The sequence below is a fragment of the Eleutherodactylus coqui genome, chromosome 1 (genome assembly GCF_035609145.1).
Source record: "Eleutherodactylus coqui strain aEleCoq1 chromosome 1, aEleCoq1.hap1, whole genome shotgun sequence".
Classification (NCBI taxonomy): Eukaryota; Metazoa; Chordata; class Amphibia; order Anura; family Eleutherodactylidae; genus Eleutherodactylus; species Eleutherodactylus coqui.
The window spans coordinates 213,796,039-213,816,221 of record NC_089837.1 but is presented as its reverse complement, the minus strand read 5'-3'; the positions used below and the strand labels follow the sequence as shown (position 1 = coordinate 213,816,221).

At 43.9% G+C, this 20,183-nt stretch overlaps 1 protein-coding gene across 2 annotated transcripts; it reads left to right on the top strand.

The window, feature by feature from the left end:
- The first annotated feature begins 968 nt into the window (after nucleotides 1-968).
- On the top strand, nucleotides 969-18,638 carry CCDC28A (coiled-coil domain containing 28A). Of its 2 annotated transcripts, none has more exons than XM_066605503.1 (6): nucleotides 969-1,199; nucleotides 2,520-2,699; nucleotides 7,488-7,648; nucleotides 9,890-10,044; nucleotides 13,630-13,652; nucleotides 17,203-18,638. In XM_066605503.1, exons 2-6 carry the CDS (start codon nucleotides 2,545-2,547, stop codon nucleotides 17,255-17,257), a joined length of 549 nt encoding a protein of 182 aa, XP_066461600.1. In that variant the 5' UTR covers nucleotides 969-1,199; nucleotides 2,520-2,544; the 3' UTR covers nucleotides 17,258-18,638. The 2 variants fall into 2 exon arrangements, with proteins under 2 accessions (XP_066461600.1, XP_066461599.1); XM_066605502.1 differs by having other exon boundaries at nucleotides 2,517-2,699.
- The last annotated feature ends 1,545 nt before the right edge of the window (nucleotides 18,639-20,183 follow it).

Below are 20,183 nucleotides of genomic sequence, written 5' to 3'. Positions count from 1 at the left end.
CACGGGCGGATCAGATTCCGCACGCGGACGTCCGCAGCAGACTCCGACCATGCCCATAGACACCGTGGGTCTTCTACTTACCTGACCGGGGCTTCATTCCCTTAACTGTGGATGTGTGCGGAAGCGCCTGCCGCCGCACATGTGCAGTGGAGTTTTTTTTTTAAACTTCTGCTTTCCTGGGGAATCAGCGGCTGGTCCGCAATTCAATTGCAGCCGTCCGCAGACCGGACGGCTTCCATTGACTTCAACGAAGGCAGTCCATGCGGGATCTGCAGTGAAATGGAGCATGCTGCGATTTTATTTTATCCAGACCAAAAGGTCCGCAAATCAAATCTGCACGCTTTATTTCACCTGTGGATGCCCATGTAGCCCTATGGGTGGCTTGATTAGCGGCTCTTCCACAAATCAGATTCACCCGTGGACATTGGGTCAAAAGCGTGATTATGCCCTCAGCCCCGGAGTTCCTGAACTGTGATTCCTCCAGTGCCTTTTGTGGATGTCACATGACCGTCACCTGCCAATGAGAGGCCGCGGCGCCACTACTCAGCCTCATGGCATCAGCACTCACATCCAGGGGCCCACGATGCTGGAAGTTCCAAACAGTGATGCTGCAGCCTGATTGGCAAGCGCTGGTCACCTGATTTCCACATCAATAGACATTGAAGAGTTCGCAGGGCTGCCATGTTGGATGCCAGAGACCAGTACAGTAAGTGCCCTGTGTTTTATTGCTTTGACCTTTTTGTCTGATTTTAAAAAGTTAGTTCTAACCAGACAGCCCCTTTAATTTACCCCACCAACTCACCCAATGCCTCCTGTGCACCCCCAAAACCATCCTACAGGCTTTCCACATCACCCCCAAATGCACTTTGCTCCCCCGCCCTCCACAGCTCTGGAAACCCTTCTCTCTCCAGAGCCCGCCTCTACTAGAGTCACGTGACCGGGGACTGTCACCTGACCTGCCAACGTCAGACCTCCTCTAACCCACTCCACTGTAGACTGTACTGTGCGGTTATTATTCTCAGCTCCTACCTCCACTGCCGCGTCCACGGTCACCTGACACCGGAAGGGAACAGCCTGGCCTGCGGTTTACAGCACCTACCGGAGAGCTGCTCAGGGGGGCCCGCTGCCGTGGCATGCTGGGACTTGTAGTTCCGCTCCATAAGTTGGCCTGCAGGATGTCTTGGGAACGCTACTAGCAGGTAAAGCTGAGCAGCAGTCTCCGTGAAGTCCCCTGTGTGTCACATAGAGTGGAGAGTGACAGCTGTCACCACGGTGACCACTGGGGGGGGGGGGGGGACACAAAGTGTTAAGCTTCAGATCCACCCTGCGGTGTGACATAAATCTTTTTTGGGGTCGTTCCTGCAGACTATAACATCATTGGTCCGCCGCTGCGGACTCGGGCCCTTTAACTTGGGACTATTGCTGGGCACAGATCCACCTGACGGTCGTCCCGGCATTTATCCCCCCCCCCCCCCCCCCCCCCATACTTTTACGCAGGCTCACTCGGTGACATAGAGAACTGCTCCCTGTGGGCGCGGGGCGACCCTCCTATGATTTTATTTTCTGCAGGTACTGAATGATGAATGAATGATCATTCCTCGTTCATTCGCTGCCGGCATTTACACTGGTTAGGCTGTGGCTCATGGGGCGAATACACTGCAGAATTTCCACTGGATAAACCTTCCTGAAATCCGCAAGACACAAAGTTGCTATTTGTTGCGGATTTCGTGGCGTTTTTCTCAGTTTATGATGCGTCTTTTGATTTCCTGCATGTTACCCTGTTCTTCTAGATCACCTCTATGTTACATTCTGCTATGGAAACTTGCAGAAAAAGCCGCTTGTATGCTACTTTACCGCAACATTGAAGTCAAGTAGAATTATGCAGTGAAAATTACCACTCTGTATAGTAAAAAGAATCATTAAAACTCATTAATTTAGCCGGGATTTCAAAATGCTGCGGATTGTACGCCAGACATTGCCCAGCGCATCCGTCCCGTGTGAACACAGGCTTGTCCTTCAGTGTAGAAGGCCGCTGTCCAATGTGACGATACAACAGCTCTATACAGCACGTACTGAAACTCCTCTATCAGCTGGAAAGGAACTCTCTTCCGGGTTATGTAGGATCACATGACACTTCTCAGCCAATTAGCAGCTCTGTGACGTAATCCTGTGATGTACCCCGCTGGAGGTGACGGGTGATGTGACCGTACTGTATCGTCCGTTGTCTGCCGCTCCTTGTGGGCACTGTGAGGCTTGCGCCATTATGTGGTACATGGGTGATGCCACCTTCTTGACAGATCTGTACAGAATTTCTAATTGTGGAATTACTTCTCGGTCTCCCGGACTGTTCTAGAGCCGTGGAACACTTGATACCTTGAAGCGGTGCTACTTGTTGCATTGCATTATGGGTGGCAAAAGTGAGACTTCAGTGCAGGCAACTCCCAACAGCAAACCAGAGCAGCTCTTGTGTGTACATGAATATATGTGAGACTTTCATTCCCTTCCCTTTATTCCAGCAGGGGACAGGAAGGAAGGCTTGTCCCAATGGATGAGAGGAAGATGAAGAGGAGGAGTCCCAAGTCCTCCACCAGTCACCCGCCGCTGGTCAACTCCAAGAAGAACGCCGTGCCGCTCAGCAAGAGTACGGGCTTCTCAAATGTCATGCCACAGTCCGCTGGGCAGAAACCAAAGCTGAAAAGGTGAGTTTTGTATCTTCTTGGAGCTGAGGCGCTCATGGCCTCGTTCACACAGTAATAAGACCTTGTTAGACTGCTACGGATTCACCTCGTAATCCACGGCAGAAGTCTGAGAAGGAGCCACAGATTTCTATTGTGGATTTGCTGATCCATACATGGATTTTACTCGTTCCATGAGGCTAATCCATTTGTGGCTTTCCCGGCGTGGATTCTGCATCAGAAATGGACATTCAGTTGTTTTTTTCCCATAACACAGATTTCAAATCTGCGCCGTATGAAGTGTAATGCCGAGGATTTAAAATCTGCAGAAATCAACTGATTGCTGCTGATTTCACTTTTTACAATGCAAAGGGTGAAATCCACACCCATGCACTGTAGTTCTGACCTGGGGCCAAGTTTAAAGGGACACGGGACAAATAATGACTCAGTGCAGGGCCAGAGAGGGCAGTACATGACACATGGAGTGTCATACATCGCCTTCAGACTTAGAAAAATATGGTAGTTTGCGTTCTTCCTATTTTAAGTAAAAATGCACTTTTTAGCAAGAAAAAACATCTTGTTAAAAAGTGTGTGCGTTCTATGATCTGAAGCTAAGAGGATCTGGTAGTGCCAGCCCCCCCCTGACTGCTTCCTTAATGAACGTCTGGAGCGTTGATAAAGTCCCCGAGCAAACTGCGGTTCTATAGTTCTCGCTCTCGGCCATACACGTGGCATTCAGCCGCTAGAGACCAGAGAGTAAGTACTGACGCCTCCCCCTGAGGAGGCCCCCCAGTCACACAGAGCGCAGCAGTAAAGGACCTTTCATGATCATGTGATCAGTCTGATGGCTGCAGGAGGGTAATACCTTTTTGGAGTAGCTACTAATCTAGTGTCATGACTTGGAGCAATAAGGTGCATGTAGTAGAGTTGTGTGTATATATTGTATATACAGCTGGTGCTATGTGTGTAGAACAGAGGGAGCAAAAAAATACTTAGCACAAAAAAGGATAAAGCGGGACAAGTGGATAGATTATGCAAACATTTACGTAGACAAGAAAATGAAATGCGGTTTTACATGCGCCATTTGTTTCAGTAGGCAAAAGATGAAGAGAGATTGGAGCTTATTTACTACTACTGTCTAAAAGCAGACTGTAAGCTAGACAGTCCTAAAATGCACAAGAGCTATCACAGTAGTTCTGCTGAACGATAACTCTGTCAAGTTTTTATGACTGTGTAGTTTGTTTGGATCACCTTTTAGTTGGTTTAGATTTAACCCTTTCCAATCCAATTGGTATCCTGGTTTTCCTAGGGGGCTTACTCTTTTTCTCCTGTTATACAACGGCGCTATATGCTGGCTAAAGCCAGTACTGCATGAGGTGACACGTCGGATAGGGTACAACAGCAGAGAGGCTGGCAATACAGTTAGTCCCCGACTTGCGAACAGGTTCCGTTCCGGGAGCCCGTTCGCAAGTCCGTTTTGTTCGCAAGTCGAACAAGTAGTAGTATGGAGCGGGATCGCGGGTGGATCCCGCTCCATACAACGTCGGGTGCAGGCTGTTCTTACAGCGGGCACCCGACGGCAGCAGTTCCGACGAGCCGCGCCGCTTGTCGGAACTGTTAACACTTTAAATACCGCTCTGACAGCGGTATTTAGAGTTTTAACAGTTCTGACGAGCGGCGCGGCTCGTCGGAACTGCTGCTGCCGGGTGCCCGCTGTAAGAAACAGCCAGCACCCGATGTTCAGGGGGCCCGTACAGCGTCCCACGATGAGATCGCGGGACGCTGTGTGGTTGCTAGGCAGCCGGGGAGCTCCTGAAAGGCCCCAGGGCTGCCTATGCAGAGTGCCTATCAAGCGCACGGCTTGCTAGGCGCTCTGCATAGATAGCCCTGGGGCCTTTCAGAAGGCTCCCGGCTGCCCAGCAACCGCGATGTGACCGGACAGGCTTCTATCAGGCTTGATAGAAGCCTCTCCGGTCCCTGCACAGCATGATGTAATGCCATAGCATTACATCATACTGTGCTGTACAGATTGTTCGCAACTAGCGAAATTCGCAAGTCGAATGTTCGCAAGTCGGGGACTATCTGTATACAGTAAGAGAACCCCGAAGGACGTCTTCCAGCATCGGAGCTGTACAGCCTTAAATCATAATGTCTACAGAGGTTAGACAGTGGATTGGAAAGGGTTAACCAAAACTCAACATTTCGGTGCAAATTAGGCCATGACCCTTTTTCAGACAAGTTAAAAAGTGACAAAGTGTCTAAAAATGCATAGTAAATGTGCCGTAAAGCGTGTAAGACAGTGTTCTGGCGTAATTTGCGCCAGAAAACCTGTATTTTGAATAGTAAATCTTCCTCATTAAGTTTAACAAAAACAGACTGTTAGCCATTAACCCCTCACCTACCCTAGAATACCAAAAGTGTAAGCTCTAACCTAAATTAACCTTAAAGTATTGAACCCTCCACTTTTTTAGACCTCCAGTGAAGTTTTTAGAATAATGTAGACTTAGAACAGCGCCTGTAATCCCCGTTGTGAGATTAAGATGTAGAGTAATAGAAATCTATACACTCACCTGGTGCCACGTGGAAAGCCCACGGATGTGGGGATCCACCTACACCTGATGTCCACGTTGGCTTGTAGGATAGAAGACAGTCATCCCCGTCCGATACCCAGAAGGTCTGGTGAAGCGTCTGGGAGCCGGCAATCCCTCTGAGGTTTCAGCAGGGCTTGATTGAAGAATCGATGTATAGACGTGGCGAGTCGGATGAGTCGACTTGTTTTTTATGAATGAATGTGTAAATGACGTGGGTAACCACGTGATTTGGGATGACGCGGCGAGTCACGTGGATCGACCTGTCTGATTACGTGACATCAAGATGGCGCCCGCACTGGCGTTCCCCACTAGCAAGAGTGAGTGTAAGTGGATTTTAAATTCTATCTATATATAGATGCATTGTATTTGTTAGATGATTGTAATGCTTGAGAAAGGCAAAATCATATTGCCGAAACGCGTTGCACAATAAGTGTACAGATTGTAGAACGGACTACAGATTTTTCTGGGCTCCTGAGCGTGAGGAATTTTTCATAACGACTGCACTTTATTGATGTATAGACCAAAAATCTCTGCGATTCAGGATCCATGTATAGATGTCTTTTCCAAGTATACAGATCAAGGTATAATATCATATATTTCTACATTAACCCTTTCCAATCCACTGTCTGACATCTGAAGACATTATGATTTAAGGTTGCAAAGCTCCAATGTTGGAAGACGTCTGTCAGGGTTCTCTTACTGTATATTGCCAGCCTCTCTGCTGTCGGAGCCTGTCCAACGTGTCACCTCATGCAGTACTGGCTTTAGCCAGCATATACCGCTGCTGTATAACAGCAGAAAAAGAGTAACCCCCCCCCCTTCTAGGAAAAACAGGATACAAATTGGATTGGAAAGGGTTAAAACATGGTGACAACTCACATTAGGTCATTCTGTGTCACACGCCGGCAGAACGACCCAATGTGAGTTGTTACGCAGTTATAATGTAGAAATATATGATGTTATACCTTGATCTGTATACTTGAAAAAGGCGCCTATACACGCCGAAACATGTAGTATGTATTGTAATAAAAGGTTATACTAATACCACGGACCACTGGGTCTCACTTGCACTGCCAACCCCCCGAATCCTGACGTGTGGAGATTTTTTGTCTATACATTGATTCAAGTGAAGTTTTAACTAGTATGAAATATATTTCCCCTGTTTTTTGTTGTCTAAACCTGGGGTGCGTGTAAGGGCTCGTTCACAGGAGCGTATTTGTGCCGCGTATTATGTGAGCAGTTTTGCCACACGTACTACACAGTGAATAGAACCCATTAATTTCAATGAGTTCGTTCAAATGAGCGCATTTTTTTTTCATAGGATGTGCAATCGCATGAAAAAAAACACAGCATGTAGTGTATTCGTGCGCAGAAGGACACGCTGGAGCAAGCGACCGTGGGCGTAAACAATTTTTGGTCGTGTAAATACGCAGTGTATTTCCGTATCCGAAATGTGCTTATGACCGTGTGAACCGGCCCATATAGTCAGGTGTGTCTTATAGTCCAAAAAGTGTGGTCTACCGTTTCCATGATGCGCTGATCTCTGATATCGCGGAGGGCGACCCTGGTTTACTATATCTACATGCCTCAGTGAAACATTGGGAAGGGAGCCATCTGATGTGTACAAGCTGATAAATACTCTAATTTAGAGGGTTTTGTGGCTTCTAACCAGATAAAGGTACCCTTACTGGCCGATAATCCCGAGTAATCGCTCAAACAAGCAATTGCAGGCGACTGTCACTACGTGTACAGACGGCCCGGACAGCGCACTGTGTGAGAAGTCACCCAGTAGTCGCTAGTCATTCCGTTTCAACTACTGCGCGGCTCCCACTCAGTGTAAGTCCGGGCTCACGCGGCCGTCTGCAGATTCCAGCTGTGGGCCTGGCCGTGACACTGCGTACGGCCGCGTAATGTACTGCATATGACCGCGTACTCACACAGGCGATGTTGCGCAGTTTGTTTATATTTCCCTTAGCAATGACGCAGATACACCCTGTAGAAATACCGTAACTGTGCTGTGATGACTGTAACAAGCCGCTACCAGAGCAGATTTCTGTCCTCTAGGTAAGAACAATGAGGCTTCTCATTGAGTGATTAGAACATGTGAGGAGTTGATACACCAAGTACTTTAGATGCTTGAAACTCTTTACTAAACCGTTATTTATGGCAACTGGAACCCCACATTGTGTCAATTCTGAACTGTTTTATGTATTCATTTTAGAGCTATTAAAGAGAAATCTAAATCTCAGGGAGAAAGTAAAGGGGCCGCATCCGCTCCCATTCAGCACTCGTTCCTTACGGATGTTTCCGATGTTCAGGAGATGGAGAAGGGTCTTTTGAGTCTCCTCAATGACTTCCACTCAGGCAAACTTCAAGCTTTTGGTAAGTTAGTAATTATGGATATCATTCCTTAGAGGTTATCATCTGTCAACAGGATAGGGAATAACTATCTGATCGATGAGGGGCTCAAAGGTCCCCATATGAATGGGAGTGGTGGTCTGTTTGTTTCAGTGGGACTGTCAGAGATAGGAGAGTTGAGTTCAAGTGCTTGTCTAAGTCCCACTGAAATGAATGGAATGGTGGTTCATCAGTGTGACCTTCCCTCCATTCTTTTGTGAACCATCAGAACCCCCACCCCCCAATCTCTCCCAATCAGAAGGGGTTCCAGCGCTCAGAATTCTTTTCATGGGACAGCCTCTTTAACCTTCTGCAATCCAATTTTGGATTCAGGGTTTCCTAGGGGGTGTTCTCTTTCTGCCATTATACAATGGCACCATCTGCTGGCTAGAGCCAGTACTGCAGTATGGGACATTATGAAGAGGCCCCCGACAACAGAGCGGCCCCAGTAATATACGGTATGAATACCCTGCCGGACGTCTTCCGACATCGGAGCTGTACAGGCTTCAATCAGAATGTCTTTAGACGTTAGACAGTGGATTGGAAAGGGTTAAGAGTTTAGTTGAGCTACTCCTTACAGGGTTTCTCTACCTCTGAACCGCATTTTACGGTTCATATAAAAGTTGACACTAAGTACAAGATCAATAATGCAATCTATTTACAGCGCTACTCACATTTTATATAGAATATATTGTGGCAACTTGGAGGTATTGAGCTCACGGGATCACCATCTTTAGTCGTCTCAGTAACCCACATCCAAGCCAGATGTTTGATAAGTCCATAAATCAGTCTTTATTACAGTGACATAACAGACTGCAAAAGTAACCTAATCTTCGCACTGTTATACTACGTCACAATACACACGTACATACCAACACATCCCTGACCATCTGGCCACTAAATAACGTAACGCTTTTGCCCTCTCTAACACAGGCCCAGTGCGTTAAAACACAGAGCAAAAGTCCATCAGCTGAACCCAACCAGGGTGTCAATCAAGGGGGCGTCCTTCCCTGTCAGACTCATGGTAGCAGCTTGGTCTGCAACAGACCACTCTCACAGAAGGGGGCACTAAGCTCAGCAAGACAGGTGTTCTCTGGTTAATGAGCAGACGAAACACCCTTTCCCTGCCAAATCTTTCTTTGGAAAGCCTGCTCTCCAGCCCTCTAAAGGCCATCACTGTAATTGCACTTTTACAATATCTAAAAACTGAATGATGCTCCATGACAACTGCACTTTTTAACTTTGCATTAGTTTGACTATTTTGCACAAAGTTGAACCAGTACTCAAGATGAAGTGGTCACACGCAGCTCTATGACTGAGTAACTTCTGACTGTAGATGTTTTATTCTATTGTCTCTACACAACTATGGGGGTGGCCATCTTGCCTGAGCTACTGCTAGCACCATTCAGAGATATGTTTACAGCAGCCCCATGGCCCATGGGGACCTGTAGTCTGGAGCTAACTGATTGGCTTCTAATGAGTTTTTTTCTAGACATGCTCTACACGAGTCCTTTGCAGGAAGGGGGAGGAGGTGAGCTGTGACCATCACTTATGTTAGATCGTATTATCTGCCTCAAGCTTTATATAGTAAAAGTGTTACTCTTTCATTGTAATTCTGCCATGGGATGATAATGTGTTATCTACTGAGAAGTAATCACTACATTATCCGTTTATTAGTCATTATGAGGCCCTGTAGTCACTGTAACAATATAATGACATTGTAATAAAAAAATATATACAATTATAAAATCTTCAACATAAAAAATGTACATTCTTAAAGTAACTGGAAAAAAAAACTAATTTTCTGAAATGCATTCCCTTTAAGGCAAAATCCTAGTCAAGGTTGAATTAAAGGTAAAACAATCTGTTCTTTTAGTTTGTGGCCATTGTGAATAGATGACTGCTGAGGAGGCTACGTAGAAGTAGGACCTGCTCTGCCCGCTTCTTCTCTACCGCACTCCCAGTCAGTACAGCAAATCACTAAGGGTGGAGGATGACTGCTAGCCCAATTCCTTGGGGTTGAAAATGACAGTTGGTGTGATTAAACACAATGTTTCCTTGCCTTAACTTGCCATAAATATGGTTTTTCCCAGCAGGTATTGAGCAGCTCCTATAGAGGAGGCAATCCCTTTACTTGCAGCTCTCAGTGTTGGGTAGAAAGCAGCATAATGACTGATGTTCTAGAATGCTCTTGACTCTGACCGTCCTCCACTGCTGTTCTTGCAGGTAATGAATGCTCAATAGAACAGATGGAACATGTCCGCGGATTGCAGGAAAAGCTGGCGCGTCTGCATTTAGATCTATACGGTGAACTGGAAGAAATGGCTGAAGACAAACGCAAGATGGCCAGGGATTCCAATCTGGACAGACTTCTCTCTGATGTATGTGGTACTGGAAAGTCATGTGCTTATATTGGAGGAGTAGAACCCGGAGACTTGTAGAATGGATATAAACCATAGTTTGTTTATAGAGTAATCGGGCCCTTATGTTCTTCTGTATATGTGTTAAAGGGAACCTGCAGGCAACATGTTATAGAGTAGGAGGAGCTGAGCAGACTGATATACATGAGTATATAGAGATATTTGTTAGGGAAAAATTCAGAAAAATGTGGCTTTTATTCATTTAACTCCTTCACTCAATCCGATGTTAACAAACGTCAGATGTGCCTGAGGTTAGTATGGAGCGAGCTCAGGAGCCTTGCCTGCTCCATACATGGAAGCATTGAATTTAAATGCCTGATCCTTTTGTTGCCCATAGAGATAAGTTGCTGCCAGAGCTGTCGATCAGTGCTAGTTTACATTAGGCTGAGAGTTGATCTATGTAAAGGGAGCTTAAGGGGGGAAGTCTTTAGAAATCGCCCATACACCTTTAATAGCAGTGACTTAAATGCTATTGAAGGTGTTTGGGCACTTTTAGACTACATGGGGTATAATACCATCACATATAAATATACCGTAGTATGCTAGGCTGAAAAAAGACAATAAAATTATCATAACTGGTATCATTGCATCTGGAAGGCCAGTCCAATTAACTAAAATATCATATTATGTATCCTGCACGATGAACGCTGTCAGAAAAGACGAAATGTCAGAATTTTGCTTCTTTTTTGGTGCACTCTCCCCCAAAAAATAAATCAATAAAAAGTGATCAAAAAAGTTGTAAGCGCCCCAAAATGGCACCAAGTGAAGCTAGGACTTGTCCTACAAAAACAAGCCCCCACATAGCGCCATTGATGGGAGTGGGGGGGGAGTTCTGTTTCTCAGAATGTGGCCGCCTGCAGACGGCCGTGTCAGATCCCCTGCAAGAATTCTCGCAGCAGGACCCGACCCGAGCCCCTGCAGGGACCAGTGCGGCTCACCCGCTCCCGTGGCTCTAACTCTGTGATGTGCTGGATGCCAGCCAGCCGGGGCATGCGCAAACTGGAGCCAGCCGGCCCGTCGCTACTGACATTTCTGTGCGGGCCTCTGCGAGACACGCACAGCAATCGAATATGCAGCGATTTGTTTTCCATGTGTTTTTTCATGTGGACAAATCGCATCCGCCTGCCTAGGATTGCATTTTGTAATACAAACCTATGCAGGCGGGCACGGGCGGAATTCTGCGGGAACTCTTGCCGCAGAATTTCCGCCCGTGTGCAGGGTGCCTATGGCAATGATTTTTTTTTTTTGTCTGAAGTAACACAAAAAAAACAAAACTAAAAATGTAATATCCCCATAATTGTACTGACCCCTAGAATAAAGATGCCATTTTTACCTCGCCATGAAAACACAATCTCCCCTAAAATGTCACTATTATTATTTTTTTTTCTATTTCACTCCACTTAGATAGTTTGAAAAAGCTTTTTAATGTATCATATGGTACAATAATGGTAGGTTAAAAAAATGAGCTTATCCTGCAAAAAACAACCCCTCTATGGCTAAATTGACAGAAAGATAAGAAAGCTATATTTTTGCAAGTGGGAAGGAAAATATGAAAAAAAAAAAAACCTTTAGTCCTGAAATTATTAAATCTCTGCATTTTCTGAGCTTAGCGGGCCAGTGGGTGGTCCTATGAGTGGCTGTACATACACAGCTGTCAATTACTGATAAGACCGCCCATTGGACCTCTAAGTTCAGAATGAGCAGAGATATAAATGAATAAAATACAAGTTGTACTGAATCTTTCCTTTAAAACCATATATCCGTCTGCTGAGCTCCTCCGGCTCTGTAACATCATGCCTTTAGAAGGGACACCATTTTCAACTACATTTATTTAACCCCTCAGTGACAAGTCAATGTTTTGTTGCAGTAGAGGAGGGATTAAAGTTTCAATGTGTGCTTCTGCTTTCCTTCCGGGATAAGGGGAGCTTACGGTCCCTGACATTTGATTGCTGTGACGTGAACAAAGGGGAATCCCCTTCCATTAGACCGTGGAGTTTCCTGGTGATCTAACTGGAGACTGGGGCACTCCTCTTCAGTTAGCCCTGGAGACCCAGACTATTTTGTGCACATAATGCAAAAAAGAAACAAAAACTACACGTATGCAGTATCCACACAATTGTAATGCTACTGGAATAGAAGCAAAAGGAAGTATTTAAAAACCCCATTGACATCAATGCTTGTAAAAATGGGTCCGTTTTATTGTGTCTCTTTGCTCCAAAATCATACCAAAGAGACGGAAAGCGAAAATTGAGATTAAACGCTAGTATGAATCCACCCTTGGGCCAAGAAAATTGCATAAGATTTGTGTGTTGCGAGTCGCAGAAATCCCGCATGAATATGAAGCCCATTCTTTTGAATGGAGTCATACAAATGAGCGATGTTTTTTGTATTTTATTTTTTCCCGCACTGCATCATTGCATGTCCTATCTTTTTGCGGTCCTCGGGAACGCTTCGAAGGCGAGTGAACAATGGGAAACACTTGCCGATCTGATTTCAGCCGCGCCGGAGGATTGTGACTTCATCTGAAGTGATGGGAGGTGTTTTAGACAGAAAAACACTTCACCTCTCCGGGTAAATCGCACATTGGTGAGCATGATATCTGGCTCCATATCGTGCTTGCCTAGGTGTTGGTAGCTTTAGGGTATGTTCACACAGCTGGATTCACAACAAAATTTTCCATAGCCCAATTCAACGTCAAAATCCGTAACTTTTTGGTGCGGATCTGTACGGAATTTGGCCTGTCAATGGGCAATATCTACATGTGGAATTCTGGCGCGGAAACATGGAATCAAAGAGCGGGGAAACAGCTGTGCTATGCAGTGGTTTTGCATGGTTGGTCAGTGGAGGTCAGTGTTGGGGTTTAGAAGTTGGACCTGTAAGCAGTGTCTGGGGGGAGGAGCTACACACAGCCTGCACAGCTAATCTGCATAGCAGACACGCCCCTCAGATCCAGAGCATAGAAACAATAATATAGGGCTTGCCTGATATCAAAGGAAACCGCGTAATCTTGTAGATATGATACCTTTTAATGGCTAAGAAAAATACATGATGTTAATGTACCAAATTTTTTTTCATAATATCAAAGGAGCATGGAAAAACACTTTTTTTTCTCTCTTCAGTGGGCTCATCAGGTGTACCGAGGTATGGGGACATGTTTTGGCCATGTTGTTGTTCGTGTTTTTTTTTTGTTTTTTTTATCGACTTGGAAAACCCCCTTCAACTTGCTTATTCAGCATATTACCCAAATGGTAGAAATGTATATTTTAACAAACAAAAAAGCCAATACTGAATCTTTTTTTAGTATAGTCTCAGCATGAGGAAAGATATAAATTAGATAATGATTTGTGTTTATCTCAAAAACAAGGCCCTATACAGCCCCATTAAAGAATAATGCCGAAAAGGTGGAAACCAAAAAATTATCTGGCTGTTTAAGCCTAAACAGACTTGATCGTAAAGGGCTTCACTATAAAGTAAACTTTGACCTGCGCTGTTCATATGATACATGTATGATATGATATTTTGTTAACTAGTTCTTTTTGTTTGCAGCTGGAAGAACTGAATTCTTCTATGTATCCTTTTCAATCTATCATATAAATGTCCCTTCCATTGTGGGCTGTGTGAATGCACTGTATATTTAAGGGCCGGCTCACTTACGCCGCGTGTAGCCATTTACTCATCACTGACCTGCCAACTCTCTATACAAAAATAAAGGGGTATTTGAAAATTTTTAAGTTAAAACAGCTAGAAATCAAAATCAAATACTCACCTATCTCGGCTGCCCTCTGTTCAGCTCTGCTTTCCAGGTGCTCGCCAACTGGGACCTGGAAGAACCTGCAGGTGGTCACTTGCCATGCACAGGCTTCAGGGGCCATAAAAGAATCAACGGCACACGACTGCCTGTAACTTCTTTCAGGGTCCATGAAGCTGGCATCAGGACTGCAGCGCTGGACGAGAGCTGCCGGGATAGGGGAGTTTTCAATTTTTATTCATTTTAAGCCCTTTTAAGTCTAAGATAAATCCCTTTAAGCTGAGGCATGAAAAAGATTTCCATACAGTATTAAACTAGTGGATGCTAAGAGCTATACAGAACTATGTCTGTTTGGGCATGGTGTCCTATTAAGGAGGAAACTTTTGTTGGAGAGGCCTATCTGTCACCTGCTGTCCTTTAATGAACACTAATGAGATTGCTCATGGCTACTCTTTTTGGCAGACGGTAGGTGAAGTAAAGACGTTTTCTGCATATTATTTTTATTTAACCCTTTCTGGACCAGAGATTTTTCTGCCTTTTTTTTTTTTTTCTTTTTCATTTTTCCTCCCCACTTTCAAAAAAAAACTTTGTTTCATCGTTGACTTAGCCATATGGAGCCTTGTTTTATTTTTTTAAAGGTACCACTTAAAGGGGTTGTCCCGCCGTGAAATCAAAATGTTTTTTTTTCTACATACCCCCACATTGTGCCCCGTTAAAAACCATCCCTTTGTTATTTTAAAAAAATCGCTTACCTGCATCCCCATTCGGGCAGTTTCTTCTTTTAAAAATGGCCGCAGGTCTTCTCCCATGGTGCACCGTGGATTATCTTCCCCTGTCTTGCGTTCCACTGCCGATTACAGCCACCTAATTGGCTGATCGGCACCACATGACGGAGGCGGAGCTACGATGACCATGCGCAGATACAGAAATTAGTCGGAGCCACGGGGACGCCAGCACCGGAGGGGGTAAGTTTATAACTTCTGTATGGCTCATATTTAATGCACGATGTATATTACAAAGTGCATTAATATGGCCATACAGAAGTGTATAACCCCACTTGATTTCATGGGACAACCCCTTTAATGTACCATATAATATATTTAAAAAACTTTAAAAAATTTCTACGTGGGGTGAAATGGTAAAAATAACACCTTTTTGGGTGGGGTCAGGGGTTGACATGGTGCAATAAAACTGACATGTTCATTTTATTCTGTGGGTCAGTATAATTATGGCAGTACCAAGTTTATGTAGTTTTTTTTTTTTGTTGTATTACTTAAAAAAGAAAAATCACTTTCTGCTGCCATCTTCTGAACCCTATAACTTTATTTTTCTGTCGGTGAGGCTGCATGAGAGCATATTTTTTGCAGCATGAGTTTCCTTTGGTCATTTTTGGGCACATACAACTTTTTGATTGCTTTTTCTTAAATGTTATTTTTTCCTGGAGATGGGATGACAAAAAAAACACAATTCTGGCATATATATATAATATATATTATTTTTTTTCTGACTGTGTTCACTGTGTAGGATAAATACTGCATTATTTTAATCAGTCATTTATGGATGCTGTGTTACCGATTCTTTCTTTTGTTAAAAATAGAGAGATTTTAAACTTCTAAAATTTTTCATTTCATCTAGTAGTTGTAAAGATAAGTTTTTTTTGTTTTTTATCTTTTTGGTTTTTTTTCCCGTCTCCATAGGGACTTGAACTAGCAATCGTTTGATCTCTTACACTGCAATACTTCAGTATTGCTATATATTGTATTTCTGCAGGCATTCTATTAAGCCTTGCCACAGGCAAAGCTTAATGGGCAGAAATACATGGCAGCCTGTGGGAATTCATCAGGCACCAGACTGCCATGACACCCGAACGGCATCCCATATTCTCATTGCGTGGAAAAAGAAGAAGCTCACTCTCTCTGTCAGGCCGTTTAAATGCCACTGTCAGAACTGACAGTGAGACCTAGATGTTTAACAACTATAATCGGGGTCCTCACTAATTGATGCTGATACGTAAGGGCTCCTGAACCTGCTCCATACTAACCACAAACACCTCAGACATTTTGGTTAAACTGCAACCACTCCTCCAAATAGTATTTTACCAAATTGTTTGTTACATCGCCAGAGTTTCTGTTTCTTTGCTCCGGTACCACGTCCTACGACTGATGATGTCAGCGGGGTCTTCTGGCCCCGGTGATGTAGAAGCTCAGGTCTGTTTGACAGATGTCACTGATGACATCTTGTTTCATGGCCTGACATTGGCTGCAGCAGGTACATGGGTAAACGGGCACATGACTGCTGCAGCCAAAGTAAATAGAGACCTGTGTGTGTGTGTATATATATATATATGTGTATGTATGTATGTATATGTGTGTGTATGTATGTATGTATGTATGTGTGTGTATATATATATATATATATATATATATATATATATATATATAATCTTTTTTTAAAGGGAGCCTCTCACATTGAGAATGCAGTCTATTCTGCAGGCATGATGTTATAGAGCAGGAGGAGCTGAGCAGACGGATATATAGTTGTATGAGGAAAGGCTCCATATAACTTGTATTCTATTCATTTAAACCTTTGCACATTCTAAGTCGAACAGTCCAATGGGCGGTACTATCGATAATAATCAGCTACCCCTGTATGTACAGTCATACACAGCTGTCAATCACTGATAGCTCCGCCCATTGGACTGTTCAGAATGTGCAACAGTTTAAATGAATAAAATACAAGTTCTACTAAACCTTTCCCCATAAAACTATATATCAGTCTGCTCAGCTCTTCCTAGAACATGATGCCTGCAGTTTGGGCAACATGTGCAAGCTGATTGGTTCCCTTTCAGTGCTTCCTCCTAACTGCCACCATTGTATAATATTTAAGAAAACCCCTTTTAAAAACCGCACTTTAGGCTGCTTGTCCATGGGTGTTTTTGCATTGCGTTCCCTGCGGCGATAATCCAGCCGTGGGGAATGCATGCTGCGAATTGCCGCGATTCTCCGTCGTGAGCCTATCTGTCAGATAGGCTCACGGCGGAGATCCGTCTGCTGGCTCCTGCTCCCAGGCGGCAGATATTGCAACACCAGTGGACAGGCAGCCTACAGTGCTCTTCCCAATTTCACTTTTTCAGCTGGATGACATTGTCTTTCCAAAGGGTCTCTAGGGGAGAATGGAATTAAACCCTGACCCATCAGCTGAATGATGAGGTGTCCCACCAGCAAAGCCTTCTTGTAGAGAACTTCTCGAGTCCTTCCTAGTCCGTGGATCATTGTAGGCTGTCTTTGTCCACTATTCATGTGTGCAGCAAGGGTTAAAAAAAAGGGGTCGTATCTCTCTATTACTTATCTTCCCTTAATTGCTTGATTCAGACAAAAGCTTCACCTGGCAGATGTCCAAGATATCCCAAAAACCACAGCTAACTGAAGACCTAGCCATGACCTGCTTGGCCACCGAATCTCATGAGTCGTTGCTAACAGTATTCTGAACAGTGCGTCCATTTGTCAGTAAAGCTGCTTTGTGAACTGATCCATTCATATCTTCCATACCTCATATTTTTACATGAGTGAAATAGTGTGTGAACTTCAGGCTTTCGTGGGCCGCTGACTGTGACCTGCGAACTATTCAGTTGACTTCATTCCTTTGGCTATTTGCATGTACAGAATATCTACTGCACAGAAATCTACTGTATCGTTTGGTCCAAATATGTGAAACATTGGAATGCCTGTACTGTTGAAGATGGGTGATGAAAGCCATTGTGTGTCTTTGGGAATGGGCAGTCCAGCTGTGTATCAGTGTTGTTTACATGCTGACAATCAGATGCTACTGTGTGTTTTAGGATTTTCTAGGTGCGGGGGGGTGTTCTTTTAATTTGCACATTCATTCTGTATAGAGTTTATAAATGGATGCAGAAATGTATATGCTTTTATGGGATTGTATGCGGAACTGGGTTAAATTTTATTTTTGTCTTGTTATTGGGATTCTCGGCTTCTCTACCCGCTGCTGTGGCCTGTGGTGAGTTTTTTTTTTTTTTGTTTTTTTTTTTTTATGGTGCTGCAGCCTTTAAATTGGGGACTTCTAGTAACTAAGGGCCTTTTTACATGGGCCGACTGTCGGGACTTCAGTGCCCAACGGCCATCCCACCGATGATCGCTTCTGTGTGTTCATCGTCAATGAATGGAGGCGAGCGGGCTGGAGATAGTCCCGGCCTGCTCACCTCCATTCACAGTAAACAGGCAGGCGTCATTGATGAAGAACCTCCTGTTTACATAGAACGATGCAACGGCAGGCCAACAATGATTTTATGGTCTGCATGAAAGATCTGATCAGAGATTTAGTGCTGATCGGTCTTTCCTTGTATGTGTTCACACAACACAATTTTCATGTAAACTACTCAATCTAGTGAGCGGTTTGCACGATAATTGTGCCATGTAAAAGGGGCTTTAGACCAATGAAGGGGAGCATTCGGGCATCCAGACTTCAGCCATCATTTTGTTTTTGGTTGGAATTTGCCTTTTAAGCAGCTATAGGGTAATACCAGCATTCTAGCTTATGGATGACATTGCTCCTTGCGATTGCATTGACCAAATAAATGTAAAGTACAGCTTTCTCTTTTTTTATTTTATGACATTTATTAGCTGCTGTGTTGGTAGGGTTTGATGTCAAATACTATTTTGGTAATGGAATAAGTGGGAACGGTGTTTGTTGAACAGTCTTGGATCCAGACAGTAATTCATATTCAACAAGGGTTGATCTATTTTTGATTAACTGTTATGAAATGATACAATAAAACCAAATGTTTCCTTTATTTCTGGCTTCTATTACATTGCTGCTATTACATATTTAGTTATCTGGTGGTTTGTTAACCAAGGCTGTTGATTGTAATCACCTTAAAGGGCTATTACGGTTTCAGGAAATAAAGGTTGCACTTTATATAAATATACAGAATTCTACTTATGTATTAGTCCCTCACAGTCTCCAATTTCTCATGGTCTGCAATAGTAGTGACCACAGGGTTTCTCAGCCTCCTTCTCTCTTCCCAGTAGAAATAGCAACAGGATTTCCTCCACGCTTCCCCTATAGTACTGCTTTCCTGTGTTTACTCTAGTGGTGTGCCCCCTGCTGGTCAGCAAGTACATGAAGTGGCCTATTTCTCAATTGCTGCATGCAGATACTTGTTTCTGCATTGATTTACCGCTGGATGCTCTAACTGGCATGTTTCGCAGTAGGTAACTGTTACAATTTGCGGCTGCCATCCTGCCTACCCTCTCTGCAACCGGCGCAATTCTCTGGTCTCCACTCAGGAAGATTCACCCCACCCCAGATTTCTTTGAAATTGCGATAATTTAGTTCAACCTTACAATACAGTCCGAGGCTTGAAGGGACTAATTGATAAGGTTAACGCATATCAGTCGATATTCTTGTCGGGCTTTTTGCTCCATATGACCTTTATTGACAAGGATAGCAGCTGTGGAGAAGGATAGTCTTGACAGCGCCTGGACTGCCAATGTGATTCTGGCTTAATTTTGACTACTCCTCATTCTCCACTCCTGACCTCAGCTTGCTGTATTGACCATTCTTCTCTCTTCCCCAACTCCTGGCCTATTTACATAGTATTGAATCTACTCTGTGTGCCCTGACCTCTGGACTGTCCTACATGTGGAGTATATATATATGCTGCCTGCCCTGATTCTGGACTCCAGTGACCTAACTCTGTTCACGCGCTCAATTACTGCATCCCGCTCTATTATAGCGTCAGCTCTCACATAGCGAAACCAGCAAATCCGTATCCACTGTCAGTAACTTTTATTTTAGTTGACCTTGTCCAGCGCTGCTTCATCATTTGATCCCCCATTTTATCAAAATACTCATAGAGGGTGTTTCTGCTTTATATTTAATCGACTCCTTGTTAAATACATAAAGTAGACCTTCTTAAAAGTCCTTAAGGATTTGGAGAATTGGCCTAATATGTAAAGCTGCTTGTATTTTCTTATATAGCAAAAGGGCTCTAAAGAATGTGGAGCCATTTTTAGAATACTCACTGTGTGAGTTAGTGAGAGACAATAGGACTATTGTTATAAGTTAGAAGACTGGTAACCTGAATACTAATACCGTGTTTCCCCAAAAATAAGACAGTGTCTTATATTAATTTTTGTTCAAAAAGGTTTAACTTTTTTACATGTGTAGCTGCCTGGACACTATTTAAATTGACTTTTTTTAATTAACTGTTAGCAGGGCTTAATTTTGGAGTAGGGCTTATATTTCAAGCATCCTCAAAAAGCCTGAAAAATCATTTTGCATTCTCAAAAATTCTGGAAAATCATGCTATGTCTTATTTTCAGGGAAACAGGGT

Coding starts and splice junctions, on each gene's coding strand:
- CCDC28A (XM_066605503.1), top strand. CDS start 2,545: ATGGATGAGAGGAAGATGAAGAGGAGGAGTCCCAAGTCCTCCACCAGT. Junction 2,700..7,487: donor CAGAAACCAAAGCTGAAAAG/GTGAGTTTTGTA, acceptor TATTCATTTTAG/AGCTATTAAAGAGAAATCTA. Junction 10,045..13,629: donor TGGACAGACTTCTCTCTGAT/GTATGTGGTACT, acceptor TTTTGTTTGCAG/CTGGAAGAACTGAATTCTTC.